This window comes from Carettochelys insculpta, chromosome 2 (assembly GCF_033958435.1).
Source record: "Carettochelys insculpta isolate YL-2023 chromosome 2, ASM3395843v1, whole genome shotgun sequence".
NCBI lineage: Eukaryota > Metazoa > Chordata > Testudines > Carettochelyidae > Carettochelys > Carettochelys insculpta.
The window spans coordinates 240,283,955-240,311,245 of NC_134138.1; the positions used below are offsets into that span (position 1 = coordinate 240,283,955).

At 45.0% G+C, this 27,291-nt stretch overlaps 1 protein-coding gene across 1 annotated transcript in view; it reads right to left on the reverse strand.

Moving 5' to 3' along the window:
• Window positions 1-27,291, reverse strand: part of CUBN (cubilin) — a 250,358-nt gene that overhangs the window by 208,445 nt on the left and 14,622 nt on the right. Inside the window, exons 11-17 of the mRNA XM_074985503.1 lie at window positions 26,788-26,883; window positions 26,040-26,161; window positions 21,262-21,448; window positions 13,091-13,209; window positions 8,667-8,901; window positions 1,952-2,133; window positions 91-253 (exon numbers count right to left, since the gene is read on the reverse strand). Of these exons, the coding sequence (XP_074841604.1) occupies window positions 91-253; window positions 1,952-2,133; window positions 8,667-8,901; window positions 13,091-13,209; window positions 21,262-21,448; window positions 26,040-26,161; window positions 26,788-26,883 (1,104 nt within the window). The remainder of the gene's footprint in view (window positions 1-90; window positions 254-1,951; window positions 2,134-8,666; window positions 8,902-13,090; window positions 13,210-21,261; window positions 21,449-26,039; window positions 26,162-26,787; window positions 26,884-27,291) is intronic.

The following is a 27,291-nucleotide window of genomic DNA, read 5'->3' on the forward strand; positions in this document are numbered from 1 at the left end:
ACCAGGATCCTGTCTATACTGGTGGCTATTTATAGACACAGTAATTTTGGAAATGTCAAATTCTTAACTTAAGTGCACAGTTGTACTTACAAGGTGATGTAGCGTAGACAACGTGGAAACCTCTGTCAGTGACTGAGCCATCGGAATGAAAGTGAATCCATGCATACGGACCAGAGGTTTGAAGTGGGGGAGGAGAATTGGAGCTACAATATTTACCAAGAACCGAGTCTTGTGGAAGGAGGCCATCTCGAATCTAAACAAAAATATTAATCCTAAGTCAATTGAAGGCAATTTTGGTATTCCTAACATTATCTAGCCTAGCACATCCTGGAGTTCTTGTTAGTGAGTGAAGGTTATTGGCTGGAGTAGTAGTGTTAAATCACAGCATGGTCTTGCTATTTTCACACGGTCAAAACTCCCATTTAAGTCTCTGGTCCTGCATTTCCACAGGATGTTGAAGGACTATAGGACCTAGCCCCTCGCAAATAACTAGAGCTTTGACATGAGTGACACAGGAATCAGTCATCGAATGGATAGAAGAGGAGGAAAACTTTATGAGATCCAGCCTCCAAAGCTTTCCTGGAATCATCCTGTCTGGTGGCAATGCTTTAGGGAGTCACAAAAAAATGTGGAGGCCTTACTATCTCCCAATTCCGCAGATCTTAAGGGCCATGTCTACACGAGCCCCAAACTTCGAAATGGCCACGCAAATGGCCATTTTGAAGTTTACTAATGAAGCGCTGAAATGCATATTCAGCGCTTCATTAGCATGCGGGTGGCCGCGGCACTTCAAAATTGACACGCCTCGCCGCCGCGCGTCTCATCCCGACGGGGCTCCTTTTCGAAAGGCCCCCGCCTACTTCGAAGTCCCCTTATTCCCATGAGCTGATGGGACAGTCTTATCCCACTTCCCACAAGGCATAAGGCTTCTGTCAAGAGCGATCTGTCGACAGAAAGCTGGTCTGGACGTTCCAGGGGCCCTCTGTTGACAGACAGGGCTTCCAGGACAGGCAGCCCTGTTTGCTGTGCTTCCAGTTGGCTGTTTTGTTGAGAGAGCAGCCAGCCAGTCCAGCCGCTCTCTTTCAACAGAGGAGATTGCTCTTGTGATCCACTTGGCCATTTGGCTGTGATCTCTCGACAGAAGTTTTTTCACAAGAAATCTTCCAACAAAACTTCTGTCAACAAATCGCTGCAATCTAGACATAGCCTAACCATGATACAATAGAAAACTTTGCTTCTGAGACAAGGTCTGGAACTCACGTCACGTATTATTAATACTGTGGTATTATTATTTCTCTCATAATTTTGGTGATACAATTAACTCACTTTAGGTGTATGTTTGACTAGAATTCCAGAGACAAGGTTCTTTGAGGCTAAATAAGTTTCTCACCTGTGATTCCTGGTAAAATCCTGGCTCCACTGAAGTCAATAACAAAACTTTTACTGGTTTCCTCCATTGATTTTAGTGGGTCAGGATTTCACACTCTTTGGCTAAGTCTACACTAGCCAAAAACTTTGAAATGGCCGTGCGGTTCATCCAGACGGGGGTCCTTTTCCAAAGGACCCCGGCTACTTCGAAGTCCCCTTATTCCCATCTGCTCATAGGAATAAGGGGACTTCGAAGTAGCCGGGGTCCTTTCAAAAAGGAACCCTGTCTGGACAAGCTGCGCAGCGGTGAGCCACATCAATTTCGAAGTGTTGCGGCCACCTGCATGCTAATCAGGTGCTGAATATGTATTTCAGCGCTTCATTAGTAAACTTTGAAATGGCCATTTGCATAGCCATTTTGAAGTTTTCGGCTAGTGTAGACACGGCCTTTGTGTACGTGTCTAGTTGATGAGTACTGTGATTCAGCTTGTGATTTTTATCCTGCCATCATTACATTTCTGTATGAAACAATATGTGTAATATTTTGTTTTGCAATAACATTTCCACAATGATGAAATTTTACCTCCAGATAGTCATAGCTGCAATTTTCATGGTGTCCTAGATTCAGTGTGCCAAAGGCAAATGTGATGAGCAGGCCTGGATTGGTCGAGATGGTCCAGTAGCAATCTCTGTCAGGAGGATAATTACCAGGGTATCCTGGCGAGTTTATTGAGCCATAAGTATTTGTCAGTTCACCACCACATTCTAAAGAGAGGGGAAAACCCAGTGAGTTACTTTATTCTGTTATCCAATTTAGCTGGAATGTATGTAACTGCCAAAGCTAAAGCGTCCCTTAGGCTGTGTCTACACAGGCACAAATCTTCGAAATAGCCGTATTTCGAAGATTACTAATGAGGTGCTGAATTGAATATCCAGTGCCTCATTAGCATTAGGACACTTCTCGCCGCGGCGCTTCAAAAGCACCGCTTTTGAAAGCGCACAGCTCAGAGCGGCTACACGGGCTCCTTTTCTAAAGGACCCCGCACCTTTCAAAATCCCCTTATCCCGATCAGCGATTGGGATAAGGGGATTTTGAAAGGTGCGGGGTCCTTTCGAAAAGGAGCTCCATGTAGCCGCGTCGAGTCACATGCTTTCGAAGTGCCGCAGCTGGAAGTGTCCTAATGCTAATGAGGCGCTGAATATTCAATTCAGCACCTCATAGTAATCTTCGAAATACAGCTACTTCGAAGATTTGTGCCCATGTAGACACAGCCTTAATGTTGGAGTTTATGGACTATTTTAGGCTATGAGTTACATCAAATATATCAAATTACTCTTTTTCTAAACTTCTAAAGGGAAAGGGTCCCATATGGGGAGAGGCTAGAGAGACTGGGACTTTTCAGTTTGGAAAAAAGGCGATTGAGGGGCGATATGATAGAGGTATATAAAATCGTGAATGGTGTGGAGAAAGTGAATATAGAAAAATTATTTACCTTTTCCCATAATACAAGAACTAGGGGACACCAAATGAAATTGATGGGTAGTAGGTTCAAAACTAATAAAAGGAAATTTTTCTTCACACAGCGCACAGTCAACCTGTGGAACTCCTTGCCCGAGGAGGCTGTGAAGGCCAGGACTCTATTAGGGTTTAAAAAAGAGCTTGATAAATTTTTGCAGGTTAGGTCCATAAATGGCTATTAGCCAGGGATAAAGTATGGTGCCCTAGCCTTCAGAACAAGGGCAGGAGATGGATGGCAGGAGATAAATCACTTGATCATTGTCTTCTGTTCTCCTTCTCTGGGGCACCTGGCATTGGCCACCGTCGGCAGATGGGATGCTGGGCTGGATGGACCTTTGGTCTGACCCAGTATGGCCATTCTTATGTTCTTATGTTCTTATGTTCTCAAGATTTACATTTAAGGAAATCCATAACTCATAAAAGTAGAACCCCAAATATTTTCTAAAAGTATGTGTGTCTACATTGAAATCATTACAGTGGTGCTGCTATAGCTGATTGCAAACACTACTTCTACCAATGGGAGGGGTTCTCCCTTTGGTGTAGGTCTTTCATCTCCCTGAGAAGCGGTCCCTAGCTTAAAGTAATAATTGTTCATTAACTTATCACTAGCTACAGCAGGGTTTAGGTGTGTGAAAAATCCAAACCTAAGTGACATAGCTAGCCTGATGTAAGTTACGAGTGTGAACCAGACTGAAGACGCACAACTCCATATTTTTAAATGGGTAGCTCAGTAACTTAGCAGAAATATCTCTAGAGATGGAAAAAGTAAACACTCAGACCACTTTTTAGGTTTACAGAACTAATAGGAAGGTTTGAAATTTTTAAAAATCCAGGCCCCCACTTTTTACACTACTCTCAGGGTGACACAATTTTTAAAGCTTTTCCATTTAAGTATTATCTACGCAGGGGAGAAGACTAATTCTTTCCAGAGCAAAGAGTGGGTAGCACGAGTAGTTGATTTGTATGTTGTACACATACTATATCTAGTTTATTCAATACATATTTTTGCTCTCCCTCTTGTTCTTTTTCATTCTCTGTATTGATGCCCTCTCTGATGCATTTTTCACCCATTCATTTCACTGGATTTTTTACTCCCTTTCCTCTCTTCCTTTTTTTCCCTGTGATCCCACCAATGCAGAATGGAGAGACAATTTTAAAGTTCTAGTCAAACCTTCAAACCCAATAGCCGCTCATTTCGAAATCATTTGCGAAATGAGGGGCAATTTCTAAATGAGCAGGAGATCGACTACACAGAAATTGCTTGCTTCAAAATCAACTTTGAAATTAAAAGGCGTTCATTTCAAAGTCGTTATTCCACTCCCGTGTTGGGAATAACGCCTCCTTTTGATGTTAATTTCAAAATGAAATGTGTGTAGCTGCTCCCTGGCTGCCATTTTGAAATGAAAAGTCCTCCACAGAGCCAGCCACTCCCACCAGCACCCAGAGCTCGATGGCTGTCAACTATGGGTGCCTTAAAGCTGCAGGGACACAGAAATCCTGTGCGGGAAGCTGAGCGTGTGCTGGCAGACGTAGGAGCACGAGGTGGCCAGATGACACTCCCTAGCACCCCCAGAAAGCGACACCCCTCCATGGCCGGACAGATGGCCAGCTGCCAAGACCCCCAGGATCCCCATGGAGTCAAAGGTTCTGGATGGCAGGGCTCCCAGGGCTCTGGGCAGCCCCCAAAGAGGGGGGCCCTCTGGCTGGAAGCTGAAGTCCGGGACCTGCTGGCTGTCTGGGGAGGGGATGAGGCCACCCTGCTCAGGATGGAGGGGTGGAAGAGAAATGAAGATGCCTTCAATCGCCTCACCAGCAACCTTGCCGAAAGGGGCCACCCGCTCCGGGCCCCCGACCAGGTCCGCTCCAAAGTCAAGGAGCTGCAGCAGGGATATGCCCGAGCAAGGGACTCAGCCCTGCAGTCGGGGGCAGCTCTGGCCACTTGCCCCTACTTCAGGGAGCTCTGCCACCTGCTGGGACCCAGGGAGGCTGCACCACCCAAGGAGACCCTGGACATGGCGGAGCCGGAGAGGCAGGGCGAGGAGCCCCAGCTAGGACCCTCGATGCCTCCCCCTCCCCACTGCAGGCCCCAAAGTACCTACTGGCACTGGGGACAGCGACAGCAGGAGCGAGAGACCACTGTGCATTGCTGGGCTACCTCCACTTGGGCCTCCCCTGAACCACCCGAGAAACCCTCGGGTAGGACCATGCATGGGGTGCCCTGGTCATGGGGTAGGGGCGGTCCCTGACACAGCCGGGATGGGCCTGGGCACACGGCCGCAGGCCAGGAACCTGGGGATGGCCATCATCGCTGCTGGGGAGGGGGGCCTGCATGGGGCCATGGGGTGCCATGAGGGTCAGAAGCCTAAGAGGACTGGGGCAGCTACTCTAATGGCCCCACGTTGATGGACCCACAGAAGATAGGCCACTCCAGAGCCCCTCACCACAAGCAGGGTGGGATGGCAGTGGGGATGAGGGAGCTGGCCCATGGTACCCTGGGCTCATGACTGATGGGGCACCACCCTCTCCCCTTATGTCTTTGCAGCCTCGGCATCTGCCAGCCACCCCAGCCCCCTGGACATGCCTGGGAGCCCTGCAGCAGCAAAGGAGAGCGAGGGGGTGATGCCTCCCCAGACTGGGCGCCATGGTGGGAGGAGCCACTGCTGCAGCTAGGCAGATGATCTGGCGGCAGCCCACACGTCTGCATGGCAGGAGCAGAACCACTTGCTGTGGGAATGGCTATCCACGGAGCGAGTGGCCTGGGACCGGGTGGCTGGGTATCTTGACACCCTGACCCAGGCCATCACCAACTGCCTGGCCCAGCTGCCCACCCCCATGGATGGCCTTTACCGCAACAGCCCCCTCTTTCCCAGCCCCCACTTCCTCCCCAGTCCCCTCCTCTTCCTCTGCCCCAGCCTCCCCCTCTTCCCCGCCACCCCCCTCTGCCCCAGCTCTCCCCTCTTCCCCAGCCCCACTCTTCCTCAGTTCTTTCCTGTTCCCTAGCCCCCTGCCCCCCCGTGCCCCTTCTGTCCCTCCCCGCCGGCCATTGCAGCTTGGTTCCCAAATGACATGACCCCGGCCAAGCAGCAAGAGCTTGCAAGTCCTGCCCGTCTGTGGCTCCCCGCCTCCTCCCTGTGAGTCCGAGCCCTTAGATACCCCAGTCCGGCCCTACCTCCCCATTCCACCTGCTCCATCCCAGCCCCGCCGTGGTCCCCGGGCCCAGGGAGTCATGGCTCCAGAGGCCATCGTGGCTCCCAACCATCTACTTTGATGGAGGATTGAGGCCCCCCACCTCCCCATGTATATAGCTCACCCCCACCCTCCATGTACATAGTTCGTCCCTGCCCCCCCATGTAAATAGTCACATGTTTCTTGTATTCCAAAAATAATAGTTGAATTTATTTAACGGTGATATGTGTCCTGCCTCGGGTGGGGATGGCACAGGGGGTGCTGGTGGGGCAGGGGTCAGAAGGGGGGGTGTTTCGTGGAGTGAGCCAGGCCAGGTCATGGGGGCCCCTGGGCAAAGTCCTCCCGGAGGGCCTCCCGCACGCGCACCCTGTCCTGGTGCACCTGGCGACACAGGACCGCACCTGGCTGCTCATAGTGCAGCATGGCCTCGGCTGCCCAGTGTGCCACAAAGTGCTCCTGCTTGCCCTCCACAAGGTTGTGGAGTGCACAGCAGGCACCCATGACTGCGGGTACACCAGCAGACCTACCTCCAGGTGCATCAGGAGGCACCTGAAATGCGCCTTCAGGTGGCCGAATGCCAGTTCCATGGTGTTCCTGGCCTGGTTGAGGTGGGTTTTGAAGGGATCCTGGCTCTCATTGGTGTGTCCCTTATAGGGGCGTATTAGCCAGGCCTGGAGTGGGGAGGTAGCATTGGCAACGATGCATGGGGGCATGGTCACACCCCCCACCAGCAGCTCCCATTGGGGGGATGTAGCCCACACAGATGTCCATGAAACGTCTGGCCAGCCCACACAGATGTCCATGAAACATCCTTGGGCATCCACCAGAGCCTGGAGGACAACAGGGAGGTAGCCCTTTCAGTTGATGTACCATCCCCGGCTGTGTGGTGGGACCCAGATGGCAATGTGGGTGCTATCCAATGCACTGAGGCACTTGGGGAATCCCAGCTGTTGGAAGCCAGCCATGGCAGCATCCATGTCTTCCAGGCAGATCAGGTGGTGCAGGAGGATCCTGTTGATGGCGGCGACAACCTGTAGGGGGTAGAGGGCACAGGCGCCTGTGAGTGTGTGGTAGCATATGGGGTACCCCCATTCTCCAGAGCCCCACTCCCCGGAACCCTACCATGGGTGTGTGGCCCCAGGTGCCTTACCTCGAGGAAGATGACCCTGACAGTGGCCTTGCCCACCCCGAATTGGTGGCTGACCAAGCGGGTCCTGTCTGGGGTCACCAGCTTCCACACGGCAATGGCTGCTCATTTCTCCAGGGGGAGCACGGGCCGCATGCGGGTGTCCTGGTGGTGAAGTGCTGGTGCCAGCCAATGGCACAGCTCTATGAATGTGCCCCATGTCATCCGGAAGTTGCAGAGTCACTGGTCATCGTCCCACTCTCCAAAGATGATGTCATCCCACCATTCCCTCCTGGTGGGGTACTGCCAGAGGTGACGGCGGGGCTGGAACAGGGGGTGCATGTATGCACCATGGGGGGGACCTGCAGGAGGCTGGCCATGTGTCAGGCAATATGTAGCTTCATATGGCATGCTGTCAGGATGGCCATCAGGCTGGCCATGATGTCCAAGGTGTTCCCGTCAGTGAATTGCTGCAGGTCCATGGCAGGCACTGGAATGGTGGCTAACCGAGGCTCTGCCGAGAGCTGCGCTGGAGGTTGCATGCTGCAAGCAGCCAGGGTCCTCGGCATGTGCACAGGGGGTGTGTTTGGGAGGGGCCCTTTGAGGGGTTGGCTCACCTGTGCTCCAGGAAGGGCTTGTCGGCCATTTGACCCTGCCCTCACTGTTTCCTGCCCCGTTATTTCGAAATGAAGCTGTGGCTGTGTAGCTGCTCCATTTCGAAATGACGGGGCATCTTTTCAATGTTGCAGATCGCAACGTTGATCCACGTTTTGTGGGTAGTCACTTCCAAAGGACTCATTTCGAAGCAGCTTATTTCGAAGTGACGGATAGGGATAACCCTTTTCAAGGTCACTTCCTAGTGTGGCCACAGCCAGAGTGTTGGGAGGATTGAAATTAGGTAACATGGTTTTGCCCTTTCCCAGTTGTCCTGAAAGAGGCCCCAGTCAAGGATTTACTTCAAGTAAGGAACTGCCTGGTCCACTGAAAGATCATGCAAAGGTTGTTTTTAGGAACTCAGAGACTAAAGATAAATGCACAGAAAAAGGAAGGTTATTTGAAATTTTGACACAAAACATTCATGTTTAAAGGGACTCTTTTATTCTCATTATCTTAGCTTTCTGCACTCTGACGGTGACAGAGACAATAAACTTACTTGCTCAGGGGATAAATGACCTTTTAAAAAACACACACACATTGTCCCCAGAAACGTATAATCTAGGCTTCTATTAAACTTTTGAGAATTCTCATAAGAAGAGCAAAGCAAACTTAAAAAAGAAAGTGAAATCCTAGCAAATATTGTCCAGCCAATAATTGCTGGTTAGAATTTGATTCAGAGCATCTACAGATAGCTTATCAGCCATCTTTTGTGCCTTACTCTTACTCAGACTCTTTTAGGCTCTTGACTCTTACTAAGTATAACTCTTTCTCCTTTTCATGGTATATTACCTGACATCTCTTAGAACATACCTGGCTCCTGGGACTCCCATTTAACTCGAAATCCTCCTGCATTAATTCTGTGGTTAGAACGGAACCAGAAATACAAAGAATTATGGGTACTGAAAAGCTCAGGAGGATGAGATGAGCCACAGTATTTTCCCAGCATGTACGCTGATGATGAGTCCCCATCATGAATTTGAAGGAAGTCAGAATTACAGCTGCTGCTTGCTTCCAGCTGGAAGAATGGGAAAGTAATTCGCAGGATCTAAAGGAAACAGCAAAAATTAGATCATTGTGTTTGTCCATCTGTGGGCCAAAGTTTCAGTTGAAAAAGGGAGTAGATAGTGTTTACACAGTAACCCTGTACAGAGCAGATACACCTGTCCACACAATTGTGTGCATCAGTGGCAAACTTCAGAGCAATTATGTAATTTCCTAAGGAAAACAAAACAAACAAACAAAAATACCTCAAGACAGAGGAAGGTATTAAAAGTAAACATAAAGGTCAAAAGAAAGACCCAGACAAAGAGAAAAGTTGGCTTGTGAAGATTTAATTCCTGATACTACAATTCCTATAAACGAATGTTTACTCAGGATACAATTTTTAGCTTCCTCAGAGCTAAATTTGGTGGTATAATGTTAAGAGTTTAAAACATAGGAGAACCTCACAATATTTAATTAGAGTTTCACCATGTTATTTTCCTCGTGGTATAAAATTAATTAGCAAGCATCTTGCCATTCATTATATTAAGTATGTTCCTTTTAGCTACAAAATTAAAAGCTCATTTGTGAATCTACTATAGCCAAATAATGCATATAAAACCTTAGCTAGATACAAATCATCACCAGGTGTATTTCTATGTAGCTTTACTGATGTCATGGATTTAAAATTGAGGATCTGGCGCATAACAGAATCATAAAACATTAGACTGGAAGAGACCTCAAGAGGTCATCGAGTCCAGTCCCCTGCCTTCATGGCAGGACCAAGGACCATCTAGACCACTTCTAATAGATGTCTGCATAACCTGCTCTTAAATATCTCCAGTGATGGAGATTCCACAAACTCCTGAGGCAATTTATTCCACTGTTTAACCACTCTGACAGTTAGGAAATTTTTTCTAATGTCCCACCTAAACTTCCCTTGCTGCAATCTAAGCCCATTGCTTCTTGTCCTATCCTCAGAGGCCAAGGAGAACAATTTTTCTCCCCCTTCCTTGTAACTCCCTTTTAGGTACTTGAAAACCACTGTCATGTCCCCTCTAAGTCCTCTCTTTTCTAAACTAAACAAGCCCAGTTCTTTCGATCTTCCCTCATAGCACATGTACTCGAGAACTTTAAACATCCTTGTTGCTCTTCTCTGGACCTTCTCCAGTTTCTTCACATCTTTCTTGAAATGTGGTGCCCAGAACTGGACACAGTACTTCAACTGAGGCCTAACCAGTGCTGAGTAGGGCGGGACAATGACTTCCCGTGTTTTGCTCTCAACACTCCTGTGAATGCATCCTGGAATCATGTTTGCTTTTTTTGCAACAGTGTCACACTGTTGACTCATATTTAGCTTGTGATCCACTATGACCCACTAAATCCCTTTCTGCCATACTCCTTCCTAGACAGTCACTTCCCATTTTGTATGTGTGAAGCTGATTGTTTCTTCCTAAGTGGCGTACTTTCCATTTGTCCTAATTAAACATCATCCTGTTTACCTCACCTTACCCCGTGATTCTGTAAATAACCTGGTTACCATCACTGACCTAACCAGGTTATTCACAGAATCACAGGCACATTCTCATGTTCCTCAACCAACATCATATAAGCCATCATGTGCCAACAATGTCCAGATGCTTTGTATATTGGACAGACTTCAAACTCTCTTAGGCAAAGAATTAATGGGCATAAAACAGACATAAAAACACTCCTGATCCACAAACCAGTCAGTCACCAGTTTAATGGAGTGAGCCATTCTGTTAATGACCTGAAAGTTTGTATCTTACTGAAGAGGAATTTTCACAACAGCTTGGAAAGTGAGGCTGCTGAATTCTCTTTTATATTCAAATACAACACATGAACATGTGGTTTGAACCAGGATAGGAATTTTTTAGATCATTATAGGGGCTCTTTTGCACACTTGGCTACATCTAACTCTTGACTCCCCCCACCCCTTCTGCTCCTCTACTCTCTGATTTGCTCACCTTGATAATGTTTTTCTGATTTGTCAACCTTGATTACTCTTTTTGGTTCTCTGTGCCTTAAATATTGAGTCTGTTCTGGTACAGCTATGGTCTGAAGACGTGTCTGTCCCACGAAAGCTCATGACATAATAAATTATTTTATTAGTCTTTAAAGTGCTACTGGACTGCTTTTTTGTTTTGATAGTATATAGACTAGCACGGCTTTCTCTCTGTTACTATTCAACATGACTGGTCTGTAGTTTTCTGGGTTGTTGTTTTTTCCCTTTTTATACATGAGCACTATTATTTGCCCTTTTCCAGTCTTCTGGAATCTCTCCCACCTTCCAGGACTTTTCAAAGATGATAACTAAAGGTTCCATTACCTCCTCTATCAGCTCCTTTGAGTATTCTAGGGTGCATTTCATCAGGCCATGATGACTTGCAGACATCTAATTTTTCTAAGTAATTTTAACTTGTTCGTTTTTTATTTTTATCCTCTAAACTTACCCCCTTCCCACTAGCATTCACCTTATTAAGGATTTCTGAATCAGACTTCTTGGTGAAGACTGAAACGAAGTCATTAAGCACTTCTGCCACTTCCATGTTTCTCCCACTTCACTGAGCAGTGGACGTACCCTGTCCTTGGTCATCCTCTTGGTTTTAATATATGTATAGAATGTCTTCTTGTTACGCTTTTTCTCTCTATTTAGTCTGAGCTCGTTTTGTGCCTTTGCCTTTCTCATCATGCCCCTGCATATACATATTTTCCCTATATTCATCCTCTGTAATTTCTCCTAATTTCCACATTTTATATGACTCCTTTTTGATTTTGAGATCATGCAAGATCTCCCGGCTAAGCCAGGGTGGTCCGTTACCACACTTTCCATTCTTCCTATGCATTGGTATAGCTTGTTTTTGGGCCCTTGATAACGTCTCTTTGAAGAACAGCCAGCTCCCTTCAGTTGTTTTACCTCTTAGCCTTGTTTCTCATGGGATCTAACCTACCACCTCTCAGAGTTTACAACTATTTGCAACTAAACTTGCTTTTGAAATGGGGGCATCCTGTTGAAAGAACCATGTCTACATGGCTCTTTTGGCTTTTGAAAACATCACTTCTGGAATGGTGAGTGGCTGCTATTATGCAAATGAGGCACCACATATGCAAATCAGCACCTCATTTGCATTTTGATTGGCTGTGTTTGCATGCCTCTTTCAAAAGGGAGGGGCAGTGCAGATTTGGCCCCAGTGTGAAGATGGAACTCTGGAGCAAGTACAATCAAGGCCTTGCTCGAGGTAACCACAAGAAGGTTGGAGGTTGAGCCCCCCAGCCCAGGAATACTGGGCCCAGCCTCATCGAGTTATGAGGACTCTGCCACACAGGAGAGTGGAAGGGGAGCCCTAGAGGTCCAGAAAGCCACTGGGTAAAGGAATTGGGAGCAGGGACTCAGATTCTTTCACTAGTTCATTTCACCTCAGTCTGGTAGTCATCCAAACAATCTCCTCACAACTCCACTAGCTCTTAACTTCGCCTTACAGGTAGTGTAGAAGCCAAGAAAGTTCCCCTCAGCAGCAGGACCATTTTTCCTGCTTACTGTCAGACATGGATAATACTTATGAAGTCATCCAGACTATCAAACTACCCTCTAGCCTACCACTAAGAAGGATGGATCCCTACTTGATATTTATTAATGTTTTTAATGCTACTATAAATGGATCAAATTTCCAGACCTAAAGCAGTGTAAGAAAAATAGTTCTGTACTATTTAATGTGCTGCCAATTCTTGAAAAACTATCATGAGTCTTGAAATATTTGATGTTTGTTCATAAAGCCCCTGTTTCTGAAGGCAAGTGATTATATGAGAATCTCAGCTTTTTAAAGTATATTTCTAACCATTGTGGTCATAGAGAAAAGCATAAAAATGTGACTTGAGTGCACCATTATGGCTCAGAATTCTGAAGGCTGATAAAAAGCCACTAACATTAATTCTTTTTAAATATTTTCATGATTTTTCATGGCTGGTGCATGATGTTTAAATGCTGGGGTAAGAATTGCTGTATAATCAATGGTTGCAAGAGAAAGAAAGAAACTTGAATTTGGGCCTTTGAATACTTTTAGTATTTGTTCCCTGTTCAAATGAATGCTCCTTTCCTCAGTCTGACATTCATCCACTGAGGTAACTTTTCCGGATTCCAGTAATGCTCCTTGATCATAGTTATAATTGTGCTGATCAACTGATAGTTACTCAGTCCAATAGGGTGATTTATTTTTAGATGCACTCTAGTTTACCTTCTTGTAGCTAGTCCGGATAACCCAAGCACAGCTGACTCGATGATCATACTGCTCACTACCTGGATTGTTAGGGTAGCTGAATGACCCATTGGAGCCTGAAAGAAATCCTCCACAAACTATAGGAAAAAACAAAATGAAAGAGATTAATTACATCTATTCCCACGTGGAAGAAAATGGAGTAAAATCCTTTAACATAATTTTGGATTTGCTAAACATTTGGGAGGAGAGAAGGAGAGAAAAATTTGTGTAAGGGGAATGTCTGGGATTTACTGAGTGCGGAGGGATCTCAGGTGAGTAATAAGCAAAAGAAACCTTGAAATTACAGCTACTTGGGAATATTCCATTCATGTACTCATTGATAGAAAATTCAGTTTTGACAAAAACAAAATATTTCCCCTGGAAAATTTTGATTTTGAAAAAGATTTGTATTTTCTGTGAGGAAAAATGCAATATTTTGTTTTTGGCAGTTCATCTTGAACTGAAACAATTTGTTCGACATTAAAGTGCCTAAGGCCTATGTCTGTTGACAGTTGGTTTCAAGTGGAGTGCCCCAAGGATCAGTTCTGGGGCCAGTACTGTTCAACACCTTTATTAATAACCTGAATGAGGGGATGGAGTGAACCCTCAGCAAATTTGCAGATGCCCCTAATCTAGCGGGTCAGGTAGATACACTGGAGGGTAGGGATAGGGTCCACAGTGACCTAGACAAATTCGAGGATTGGGCTAAATGAAAACTGATGAGGTTCAACAAGGAGAGTGCAGAGTCCTGCACTTGGGTCAGAAGAATCCCAAGCTCTGTTACAGGCTGTGGACCGACTGGCTAAGTGGCAGCGCAGCAGAAAAGGACCTTGGGATTACAGTGGATGAGAGTCTGAATATAAGTCAACAGTGTTCCCTTGCAGACAAGAAGGCTAATGGCATATTGGGGTACATTAGGAGAAGCATTTCCTGCAGATATAGAAAAGTTATTATTCCTCTCTACTGAGCACTGGGGAGGCCATATCTGGAGTATTGTGTCTAGTTCTGGGTCCCCCAGTGTAGAAGGGATGTGGATGCATTGGTGCAGTTTCAATGGAGGGCAATGAAAGTGATTAAGGGACTGGAGCACATGACCTATGAGAATAGGCTGGAAGATTTGGGCATATTTTATGTGCAGAAGAGAAGGCTGAGGAGTGATTTAATAGCAGCCTTCAACTTCCTAAAAGAGGGCTCGAAAGAGGATGAAGCAAGACCATTCTCAGTGGTTACAGATGGCAGAACAAGGCGCAATGGTCTGAAGTTACAGAGGGACAAGTTTAGGTTGGATATTAGGAAAAACTATTTCATCAGAAGGGTGGTGAAGCACTGGAATGCATTACCGAGTGAGGTGGCGGAATCTCCATCCCTAGAGGTTTTGAAGTCCCAGCTTGACATAGTCATAGCTGGGATGATTTAGTTGGGGTTGATGCTGCTTTAGGTGGGAGCTGGACTAGATGACTTCCTGAGGTCCCTTCCAGCCCTAGAATTCTAGGATTCTATAACTGATACGATTCTATGCTGATCTGAGGCCTCCTAGGAGTTGTAGTACAGGTGCTTTAGGTCCTCATTCTCCTCTGTGGGACTCATTCCCTGGCCAGATTACATCTGTCATGATGCACTGTGGTCATGTCTTTAGCCAAGGATCATGTGAGCTATATTTTGGCAAAAGTGCAAAACCCATGAGGGAAAATGGGGTTATGTGGCATCTGAACTACAACTTCCAGGAAGCCCACGGCACAATAGCAGATGCAGTTTTAGGTCAACTGAATCCAAATGAAATATTTCATTTCAGTTCAGCAATTTCACAAAACAAAAATGTTTCATTTCAATGTATTTTTTTATCTGTGTACTCAAAACAAAATGGTTGTTTTGATTAAAAATGTTCAAATAAAGTATTTCACCATTTTCCAACAGTAACATTTTAAAAGTTTTCATTCAATGAGAAACTTAACATTTTGTCCAGATTTGAGACTAAAACAAATGTTGGAAGATTAGAACTTCCCGTGGGACAGGTTAGTGCTTTTTTGTTCCAAAAAAGAAAAAAAAAGAGCCAGTACTCAGATAGTTTCCCATCCACCCCCCTGCCCTCTGCACCAATCGCACAACTGGGGCTGCTGAGGTGCTGATGATACTCAGTTCTAGCAAGTACCAGCACAAAAAAAAAAAATCAGTGGGACAGATGTTCCAACTTGTAACTGCCTGTACTTTGAATTATTCAGGAACAAAAATCAAATTTTCATACAAGCGTGCTTAGTAATGAAAAAATCAAGAGAAGATAAATAGGAGAAAATAGGATATAGCAGAAATATATCCAAATATAAACAGTTCTCACAATGGCTGTTTAAAACTGTAACACTCCATATGCCATGCAAAGATATAATTGCATGCACAAAACAAAACCAAAAATAAACCAACAACTACATTTAAAAATATTAAGATTGTAAAGTGAGGTACTCAAAAATTAAGAAATGCCAGAATTAAGGTTGCCTGTACAAGAGCATTTGGATACATCCCTTAATTATATGATCACATACTATTATCTTCCACCGGACCCCTGACGCATTCAGTTCACAGGATGAACAGTGCTCATTTAATGAACAATCCGTCAGTGTTTTGGTTTGTTCTCATTCTTGGGCACCATGCCTTATTTATTTCACACTATTCAAAAACTGTTATGAAACCAGAATTTATTTGTGGTGTTCATCACTATAAAATGTTTTGTAAACATTCATTTGTTTTACAACACCTATGAGATGAGTATTACCACCACGTTACAGATGGCAGACTGAGGCACAGAGTGATTAAAGGCAAAAGTGATTCACTAGTTTTGGGTGCCCAGTTGCAGACACCTAGTATTTGAGTTTCAGAATACTCAGCATCATACAGCAATTAATATATTTAAAACACAATTCCCACTGACTTCAGTGACAGTACAATGCTGTCCTCTATGTGGACCTAAACTAAAGGGAAGGAGATAATTTTCCTGCAGGTTTCATAGGTATTGGCTTAAGACAAGAATTAATGACAGTCTCAGATCTTGGATTCTCTTCTAGGGTCTGAAAGTGAGTGTCTTTTAATGGACAAGTATTGGAGGGGTAGCCGTGTTAGTCTGGATCTGTAACAGCAATGAAGGGTCCTGTGGCACCTTATAGACTAACAGAAAAGTTTTGAGCATGAGCTTTCGTGAGCACAGGCTCACTTCATCAGATGCTGGTCTTGGAAATCTGATTTCCAAGACCAGCATCTGATGAATTGAGCCTGTGCTCGCGAAAGCTCATGCTCAAAACTTTTTTGTTAGTCCATAAGGTGCCACAGGACCCTTCGTTGCTTTTAATGGACAAAGACTCTTCTGTCCATTTCCCCAAAGTTTGACTCCTTCTGCTCATTCTCTTCCAATGTGTCTCTGTCTTAGTGATGTCTCTACCCACCATTGGTTTCTTGTCCCAGTCACCAGGCCTCTTGAGATAGTAACTCCAAGTCTCCCTTTCAAGACTCAGTCCAATCCAAGTCTCTCCCACTTATCCTCCTCTTACTTTAGTGTCAGTCTCCTTATCCAGCTATTTCCAGTTCTCCCAAAGTCTTTGTCCCCATTTCCTTGCCTAGCTAGTTCCCGCCCTAACATGTCCGCTCCATCACTTTGGTCTCAAGATGCTCCTTTTCCTGTGTTTCCCATCTCCACTGACTCTCACTACCACCCAGCTAAACCCAGTTCTAAGCCAAGATCATCCAGGTTCCTCACCTCTACTGGATTTTTACACCAGCCCCTTTACCCAGCCAATCCCAATTACCCCCGACACGCTGCCTTCTTGTTGGATCTGTCTCCCCTTCACACCTCCCACTAGTTCTCAATTCCACACTTGTTGGCCTGCCACTCCACCTCTCCCCCAGCTCCTCATCCAGTTTCAGTTTTCTCCCACCCAGTAGCTATCCATGTCCTTCCCTGGTTCCCAGTCCCAGTCTCTGTGCCCCAACCACTCCCAGGCTCTGCCCGTGCCAGCCTCCAGTCCAAGGCTGTGGCCACATTAGCCGCTGCTGTCAGAGGGGCTATGGTAATGTGGCACTTCAGAAGATGCTAATGAGACGCTGCATATTAATGAAGGGTGCATGCTCTTTGAAAGTGTCGGTTTTGAAAAGCACACTGTCAGTGTACCCACGGGCCTTTCAATACGACCCCCTGATTCTGAAAGCCCCTTCTTCCCATTTGGTTTTGGGAAGAAGGGGGCTTTCGAAATCAGGGGGGTCATTTCGAAAGGCCCCCATCTACACAGGCAGCGTGCGTTTCGAAACTGGCAGTTCCAAAGTGTGCACAGCCACCATTATGTTAAAGAGGTGCTGCATATTAGCATATTCAGAAGTGCAACATTACCTTCAGAGGGGCTAGTGTGGCCGCAGCCCCAGTATTTGGTCTCTGGCCAGGTTTCATGTTACAATATACTCTTCCATTTCTCCCCTGGAATGCTTCAGGTCCAGTTTTTGTTCTCTCTGCTTTTGAATCATCCAGCTTCCTCTTCCACTCTGCCTGACTGTCAGCAGAGGGGTCATAGGAAGCAGGGGATACACCAGCTTTCTGCTCCCAGAATCACAGAGCTGGAAGGGACCTCAGGAGGTCATCTAGTCCATCTCCCTGCTTCAAGCAGGATCAACTTCCATGAAGTCATCCCAGCCAGGACCTTGTCGAGCCAGGACTTGAAAACCTCAAGGGATGGAGAATCCACCACCTCTTTAGGCAACGCATTCCAGTGCTTCACCACCCTCCTGGTGAAGTAGTTTTTACTAATATCTAACCTACACCTCTCCCTTTTCAACTTCAGACCATTACTCCTTGTACTGCCATCTGACACCACTGAGAACAGTTTCTCATCCTCCTCTTTAGAGCTCCCCTTCAGGAAGTTGAAGGCTGCTATTAAATCATCCCTAAGTCTTCTCTTCTGTAAAATAAACAAGCCCAAATCCCTCAGCCTATCCTCATTGGACTTGTGCTCCAGCCCCTTAATCATTTTTGTTGCCTTCCACTGAACCTGTTCCGCAAATCCACATCCTTTTTATACGGGGGGGCCCAAAACTGGACACAATATTCAAGATGTGGCCTCACCAGTGCCGAATAGAGGGGAATAACTACTTCTTTAGATCTGTTCAAAATGCTCCTAATGCACCCTAGTATGCCGTTAGCCTTTTTGGCTACAAGAGCACACTGTTTATTCTTATCCAGACTTTCATCCACCATAACCCCTAGGTCCCTTTCCATTGTACTGCTGCTGAGCCAGTTGGTCCCCAGCCTATAACAATGCTTGGGATTCTTCCGCCCCAGGTGCAGGACTCTACACTTCTCCTTATTGAACTGCATCAGATTTCTTTTGGCCCAATCTTCCAATTTATCCAGGTCACTCTGGATTCTCTCTCTATCCTCCAACGTATCTACCACTCTCCCTAGTTTTGCGTCATCCACAAACTTGCTGAGGGTGCAATCCAGTCCCTCATCCATGTCACTAAGAAAGATGTTGAATAACACCGGCCTCAGAACCGAGCCTTGCAGCACTCAGCTTGAAACCGACCACCATCCAGATGTTGAGCCATTGACCAGTACCCATTGGGCCCGACCATCAAGCCAGCTTTCTATCCATTTTATAGCCCAATGATCCAAGCCATATTTCCTTAACTTATGGACAAGAATGTTGTGGGACACTGTATCAAAAGCTTCACTGAAGTCAAAGTATATCACATCCACTGACTTCCCCATGTCCACAGAGCCTGTTACCTCGTCATAGAACCTAATCAGATTGGTCAGGCAGGACTTGCCCCTGGTGAATCCATGTTGTCTACTTTTGATCACTTTCCCCTCTTCCAAGTGCTCCAAATGGATTCCTTGAGGATTCCCTCCATTATTTTCCCAGGGATTGAGGTAAGGCTGACGGGTCTATAGTATCCTGGATTGTCCTTTTTTCTTTTTTTAAAGATGGGCACTATGTTTGCCTTTTTCCAGTCATCTGGTATCTCCCCTGATCACCAAGAATCTTCAAAGATAATGGCCAACGGTTCAGCAATGACCTCTGCCAATTCCCTCAGTATCCTTGGGTGCATTGAATCCAGACCCATGGATTCGTGTACATCTAGTTTTTCTAGATAGCTCAGAATTTGTTCCTTCCCCACCTTCCCAATTCCAGGGGCTGGCCCTACCATAGTCTTCTGTGTCCAGGACCAACCATTAGAGAAAGCATAGCTTTAGCCATGGAGCTTTGGACAGGAGAATGGCCAGTTGCTCTGAAGCACATTCAGTCTTCTCAGTATTAAGAGTTGTGAGAGCAAACGTGGAATCCTCAGAGACTTTAGCTGTTAAGCTCTACCAATTCTCAAGGAAGCATGTCTGAACTGCAGTTATTTAGAAGCTCATACACTTAGCCAAACACAATTCCCTACAAACTAGAGTCCCTGTGGGTTATATCTCTTTTAAATAACGTTTCAGTATTTGGACTTCTTTCATGTTTTTATTGTTTAACCAAAAAAATCTAGACCTTATTTAGCACTCTCTCTAATCTCCATGAAATACAGTGATGCTATGTATGAGGGCACATTTCATCAGCTGCTGTTTTGAAATTAACATTTTTCAAAGATTTTAGTACTTTTCCCCCTCTGGTTTGTAAGTCACTGAGATCCACAGATTTTGACTATCTTTCTCCATTCCTTGTTGAGTCAGGCTGGTTCATTTGCAGAGAGTCATAAAGATAAGAACCAGTGTACTCTCCTATTCTGTATTGGTTCTGTAATGTAGTAGTCACAGTAATGGTGATGAGGTGTGCTGTGACTTAGAGGTACTATATTTCAGATGAAACATTTAAACTGGTCTAGCTCTGTCACCAGCTGCTGAACCAGGCAAAAATGAAAAATTTTGATACTGCTTGAAAAGAAATAGTGATCATCCAGGTTTCACTGACAATCTCTTTGTCAAATAGTCTCCAGTGTCCCAGACTGCATAGTGACAACTATAGATAGACTAATGGTTGCTGCACAAAGGTGGAAAAAGTACCCAAAAAGTTACTTAAGTAAAAGTACGGCTGATGGGGGGTACTTAAGTACAAGTCACTGGTGTCCTTCTAGAGAACTAGTCGAGAAAAAGTACACACACACCCCACATCTAGATTGTACTCAAGTATGCAGAAGTGAAGTGAACTGCACTTTCACTCAAGTAGATTTCTGGGTACTTTTTCCACCTCTGTTGCTGCATTTGCTTGAAGCATATAATCACTGAATTGCCAGAATCTAATTCTTTTTTGTAAAACCCTTTGAGACAAAGCCACTATGAAATACATTATATAAATCAAAATTAAAACTTATTCTGATCAACTGTGATCTTATTCTCCCTACCACAAATCCTCTTTCCCCTCTGGATTAGCAAATACACGGTCAGGATTCCAAAGATCACTAACTACAGAAATCTAATCTAAAATTTTAAGGGACTAGTGAAGGTTATGATGTCTAAAATTCAGCCTTTCTGTTATGCTGTTGTTGGTAAACACACGGGTAAAAATTGGCATTTTGTCGACCAAACCCCTAAAGTGTCCATATTCTCAAGGGGTTCTGTTGACAGTAAATTGACAGAATGCAGCACTTCTGTCAACAGCATTCTGCCGCTCCACCATGAGGCAGAATGCCTCTGTTGACAGATTCTATCAATAGAAAACTAGTCTGGATATTCCTGGAGGCCCTCTGTCAACAGACAGAGCTTCTGGGACACCAGGCAGCCCTGTCTGCTGTGCTTCTGGTTGGCTGTTCTGTTGAGAGTGGTCAGGCACTCTGGCCGCTCTCTGTCGACAGAGCAGATCGCTCTTTCAATCCACTTGGCAGTCTCGTCACGATCTGTCGACAGCCGTTTTGTTGGAAGATATCTTCTGACAGAAAATTCTGTCGACAGATAGCTCTAGGGTAGACACAGCCGTGGAGTTAGAAGCTTTAAGCATTCTGGCTTGATACCAGAGTTTACTGAAGGACTGGGAAAGACTCACATGGACTTTGACTCAGGATCAATATCCACTACGTCTTGTATTTTAGGGGTTAAAGTTTTCTCTTATAAACTTCACCTCTAATTCAGATTATTTTATGGCTATCAGATTGATACAGTGTTGCGTCAACCTTAGACACTGCGATTTTCATGTTACCTTTCTGCGGAGTCTGACACTGTGGTCCGGTCCAGGTATTTGTACATTGACAGGAGTAGCCATTAACTCCATCAGTACAGCTTCCACCATTCTGACAAGGGTTGCTAGAACACTCATTGATGTTTTCTGTGCAATTGATGCCCATCCAGCCTGGATCACACACACAGAAGTATCCAGAGAGCGTAGCCTACAGGCACAAACCAGATGATAAGATGCAGCAACTGTGAGTTAAGTAAAGTTATTAATAATCTTAACAAAATCATTGATATTTATTATTGTTTTCAGTAGCCAGTGATAATGCAGAGAAACCAAGGCAGCCCGCAGCAGCCAGCTATCTGGACATTAAATGGTAGACACTACAAAAAGCCCAAGGTCTAATCAGATTAGTTTCTTGTTTTGTCTATTTTTGCTTTGCAGAGGCCTTTCAAATTACCTGTAAAAGCCAAATCTATCTTACTTTAGCCCTGCAGTAAGCTGTTTGCTCGGCACTGAAATTATTACCCTAGAAACAAGTAAATCAAGTTACCACAGCAATGTAATACAAACCAGGATAACAGCTGTTTATGAAACATTTGTCTCCAGCCTCCTTTCTGTAGTCTGAGTATTCTAAAAGGGGTTGTGAGCAGGGTTTAACTAATCCAGACAGAATTAATGGAACAAAACCAAAGGACTACAGGATAAGGCCAGTGAGCTCTTGTGAGACCCAGTGGATCTCAAGCCCAGGCCTACATGCTGCCACCCAGCAGAAGCTGTTACCTGAATGCTCCACTACCCATAAACACGATGGACAGAGACCATGGGAAGCCCCACTCAAGACGTCTGACAGACAGCAGCCATGTGGTTTCTGAATGGCTTCCCATCCTATATACGTGCCACACTGCAGTCAACCATTTGACAAAAATGGCCCACATTGTCCCCACTGCGTATATGCTTCTGGAGAAAAAAATAGCCCAGCTTCTGGAGTCTCATGTCATCCATTTCCAAGGATTCCTGGGGCAAATCACAACTGACTGGGGTCTGAAGTTTCTGTTGTGGTTTTGGCATGAAATCTTGATTGCTTGTGGTTTGCACTTAAATCTCTACTGCCTATCACTCACATGCTGACAACTCAAGTGCTAGAATAATATTTGCATTGCTTCACCAATTTCCACCAGGACAACTGTTTGAATCTCCTACCCAAAGCAGAGATTGCTACAACAACGCTGATCTTGTTTCCACTGGGCAGAGTCCATTCTATGGAAGCTGTGACTTCCATGCCCCTTTTTGCATCTTCACCAGTCCCACAGATGCTAACTAAATAAGCCAAATCTATGAGGTCCAAGGAGAACTCGAGGTACATCTGGGCAAGACCAAGGAAGATTACAAGCAGTATGTTGACCGTCAGTGGTGGAAATGCCTAGAACTCACTGCTGAGTAAAATGTGCAGCTCTCATCCCACAACGTCCAGAGTGAGTGGGTCAGTTGTAGACTGGATTACCAAAACCTTGTGCCATATTCTATCAGTCAGGTGACCATGAGCATTTAGTCACTTAGATCCCTTAACGCATAACCAGTGTTTCATGTATTCTTGCTAACATCCATGTATTCTTGCTAGCATCCTATAGCAACAAGCCCTTTGCTCCCCATGTTCAACCACCGCCCCTCTGGTACAGATCCAGGGAGAAGACAAAGACAGGGTCCATAAAATACCAATCAGTGGTATACACAGTTACAAACTCTTACTTCTATCCAAAGTAACTACACATTTTCTCAGAAAGCAAATTTCACTCCACACAAAACATCTAAATATTTGGGGTCCCTTTGGGTAAAAGGCAGTGTGTTCAGGAAACTTCCCTTTCAACTCAGGGTTGTGGTATCTCACTAGTATAGCAGCCACAAACCCTGTACCAGTTGTAAGGAGCACAGGAGACACTAGTTCTGAATAAACATAGATATACTGCCCCACCCCTGGCCTGTCACTGTGGTCTTCTGCACTGACAGGTGTATACACAGACACCATTAGTGATCCAGCCTGTTTGTGGGGTTTAAGAATCACAGGGGGGCTTGAGCTGGATTGTCACTCCTTGTGTAACCTTCATCTGTTACCTGTATAAATGTCAAATTTTAGACACCTTCTAGGCCAGGGGTTGGAAAATATGGCCCATAGGCTGGATCCAGCCCGCCCAGCATTTCTATCTGGCCCATTGAGCCGATTAGCAGAACCTGCCCACTGCATGTGTTTAGCTGCCCCTCCCCACACCTTGCTCCATCCTTCAGCCCAGCAACTTCTGGCGATAGTGCTGAAGTCAGGGAGTCCCCCTGCCCCGTAACCCATCACAGCAGAGCAGGAAGAGTGAGGTACACAGTGGAGCTACTCCAGACTGGAGTATGGTGAGTGACTGAAATGAGTGTCTTAAGAGGCAGTGTGCTGCTACTAAGACTTCTCCAGGAGCCAGCTCTCTCTCACACACACTATGTACAACCTCCCTCCCATACACCCCATATCTGCAGAGCAAGGGAGGTGGGAAGACAATATTGTGGGACAGCTTTCACTGTCTTAAAGAGAGAGTGCATGGTGTCTCTCAGAAACGTACCCGGCAGCAGCCAGCACATCCCCTCTCTGTCACAAACCCACGCACAGTCTGTGTCACACACCCTCTTCCAGATTCGGCATCTCACACACACACACACACACAAAATCTGTGTCACAAAGTCTGTCTCTCTCACTCACACTCTCCCTCTCTCTCTGTGTCTCTCTCAAGCTCCCAACCCCACCCCTTCCACCTAAGGCCCTGCCCCTTCTAGGAGGCACAAGCTGACCCCTAACAACTTACCAAAATTCTTGGAGTGTCCTCCCCATGGAAAGCATTGCCCACCCTGGTTCTACTCTTATTTCCATGCTATTTTCAGCAATGAGTTTTGCAAATTAATGGTGCACAGTGCAAAAGCTCTTTCATCTGACTTGGTCTAAATTTCCCAAATTTCAGATTCCAGAGAGTCACTTTCTGTATACAGGTCTTTGTTTTGTATTTCTCTGTCTTGCCCCTTCTTTACACCTCCACTCTAAACAGTTCTAATCTTTCCTATTTCTCCTCACATGAGAGTCTTTCCATCTCTCATTGTTTCCATTGCCCATCCTTTTAACCCCTTATGCTTCTTCCATGACTCAGACAATCTCACCATCAATGTGTATAATGGCTCCATAATATTTTCACTATTACTTTCTATCCCTTTCTCTGCACAGCATAACTAGTGGTGGTGATGGTGGTGGTGGTTTTTGCTACAGCAGTACCCACTGAGCAGAGGCTCTTACTGAGATGTTTACAGTAATGCTGACGTCTTTGTTAAATGTTGACTTTGAGGGCTCTGTAACATCCATTGGTAGTTGCAATTCCTCCTTCTGGTATGTATTACCTCATGCTTATTAACAATGAAATTTGATCCACCTTCATGCCACCCAATGATAGGTCTGTTGGGTTCCGCTGAAGTTCATCTATCTGTCAATCTTAGGGAGGTACATGTCCCACATCAATGTGTTATGTGAGCACCTCAGTCTTCAATATTTTAATATACCTGTGGGAGGCAGGGAAGTATGATCTGACCATTTTACAGATATGAAACTGAGGCAGAGAGGGGCTGAGCAAATTGTGCAATGTCACAAAGAAAATTTGTGACAGAACAAGGGATTGAACCTGGAACTCTGAGGCCTAGTGCCCTGAATGGGACTCTTGATGAACCTGTGATCCTTGGTTAGCTGCAAACATTTGCACTTCATTCTTCAGCCCATTCTTCAACCCATTCTTCAATCCTAGATCATTAATAAACACATTAAACAAGGGTCATAATACAGATTTATGGGGAAATTCCCCTGTTCGCTATTTGCCATGTTGAAACTTGACTGTTTATCTGTAGTCTTTGTTTTCGGTCTCTTAATTTGTGACCCATTAGTAAATTCTGAGCATTGTCCTGAATAAAACACCCCCAAATGTTTTCTAATGATGGTATCTGCTGTGTGCTATGTTTTTGCTCCCCACTAAACTATTTGAATAGTCCTCTCTCTTATTTTGAGCCTTTGAGCTTAAAGCAAAGGTTAAGGGGTGATTGGTATTTAAGTAGCTACAAGTAGAACAAATATTTAGTGATGGGCTCTTCAGTCTAGCAGAGAAAGGTATAATACAGTGTGCTGGCTAGAAGCTGAATCTATATAAATTCAGACTGTAAATAAAGGATAACATTTTAACTATGAGAGCAATTAACCATGGGGACAGTTTACTCAGGTTATAGTGGCTTCTCTACCACTGCCAATTTTTAAATCAAGATTGGAGGTTTTACTAAAAGATCTGTTCAAAGAATTATTTTGTGGAAGTTCTATGACCTATGTTATGCAGGAGGTCAGGGCAGATAGTCACAATGGTTCCTTCTGGACTCTGAATCTATTAATCCATTCGAAAGCAGCCAAAATTGCTACGGGATTCGCATTACCACAGACATGGGGGCTCTGTGCATTTAAGGAAAAATACCTTGCAAAAATGAACACATCCATTATTATTGTCATGACTGGGTATATCAAACTAGGGGCAAATCCTTCACTGACTTAGACTCACTCCATGCAAACCTATTATACACGAAGACAGTAGGTAAAATAAGACGAAGAACACTGCAGAAATGCATCCAGAAAACATCACTAATAAGGTTGACAGGGTAAATCCATGCTGATTTTATCCTCACCGTTATACTGTGTCTTAATGGTCACATCTAAGCAAAATTGTCTCCTCAACTGTGAGGAGTCATGCACTTACTAAGCACTGTCCATTTACACAAGGGTGCTGATGCTGGCAGGCATCACTGACTGGTGCACATCCATTCGGCCCATAACCACTCCCCGTGTATTCAGCTGGACAGACACAGGTAGGTACAAGACCTGTGGAAGATGACACAAACCATACATAGTAACTAGACTGGTCCTAATTACAGTTATAATAACAGCTTGTCATTAACATTACCTGACACAATTTGAAACAGGATTTTGTAAAACTTTTTAGTCTTTTAACAGATTATCTCATTTGGGATCATCTTCCCTGCTCTTTATCCACCCTGGTTATTAAGACTTCTGCTTGTTAGAAGGTCTAGAGAGTTTTCCCATTCTGCATCTTTACAGAGAGGTGCAGATTAGGAGCTGTAGCCAGACTGGGGGTAGAGGGGTTCCAGGATGGGAATTGTATGGGCTGGCCACCTCCATATAATGAAACCTACAATTGCCTGGTGGTGGAATCTAGACTTGTTCTGTCACTACTGACAACAGACTTGACCTAGATTCTCCGCAAACGCCAGGTCACGGCCTTTCGCACTATTGTGCATCAAAGGACTCCCAGAGCTCGAGACAGTGCCAGCTCACTAAGGCATACACATCTGTTCACTTGTGATGTGAAGGCCAAGGTTCTACAGTCAGAGGACTTCATTTTAAACAGGTGGTAACAAATCTGCCCACTTCCTTGAAGTCTGCTGACATTCCTGAAATGTCTATTGGTGCCTAAAATGGCATATTACCTGGAGAGGGGCTACATGAGGCCAGTGGATGACAACCTCCATTATTTATTGAGCAGATACCAACTTGGGTGCACACTCTTCCATCACCCTCATAACCTGGTCAGAGTAAGATCATTGTTATTATACAAACAAACTGGGTTAGGTGAAAATCTGTCAGAATCAAATGGGAATTGTGCCACCCACGTGAAAGACCAAAGTAAGATCCTTCTCGAGCACTTAAACAGAAAAGGGTGAAGTTAACATGGGACCAGAGGTTTTCAAATGTAGTATACAGCCTCAGGTTACCACATTTCAGGGACCTGATTCTGATCTTATTGATTCCATTGTTAACAATTAGTAAATACTATGGAGAAAACAGAGTAACATCCATATAAACCAAGCACGTGTGTGACCAGAACGTTAGGACCTTGGCTATAGCAGTCATTGCATGAAGCCTTCCATTCATTTCTGCACACAGTAAACCACAGTTGTGCATGGGTTTCTATACTTCGGTCTCATGATTAT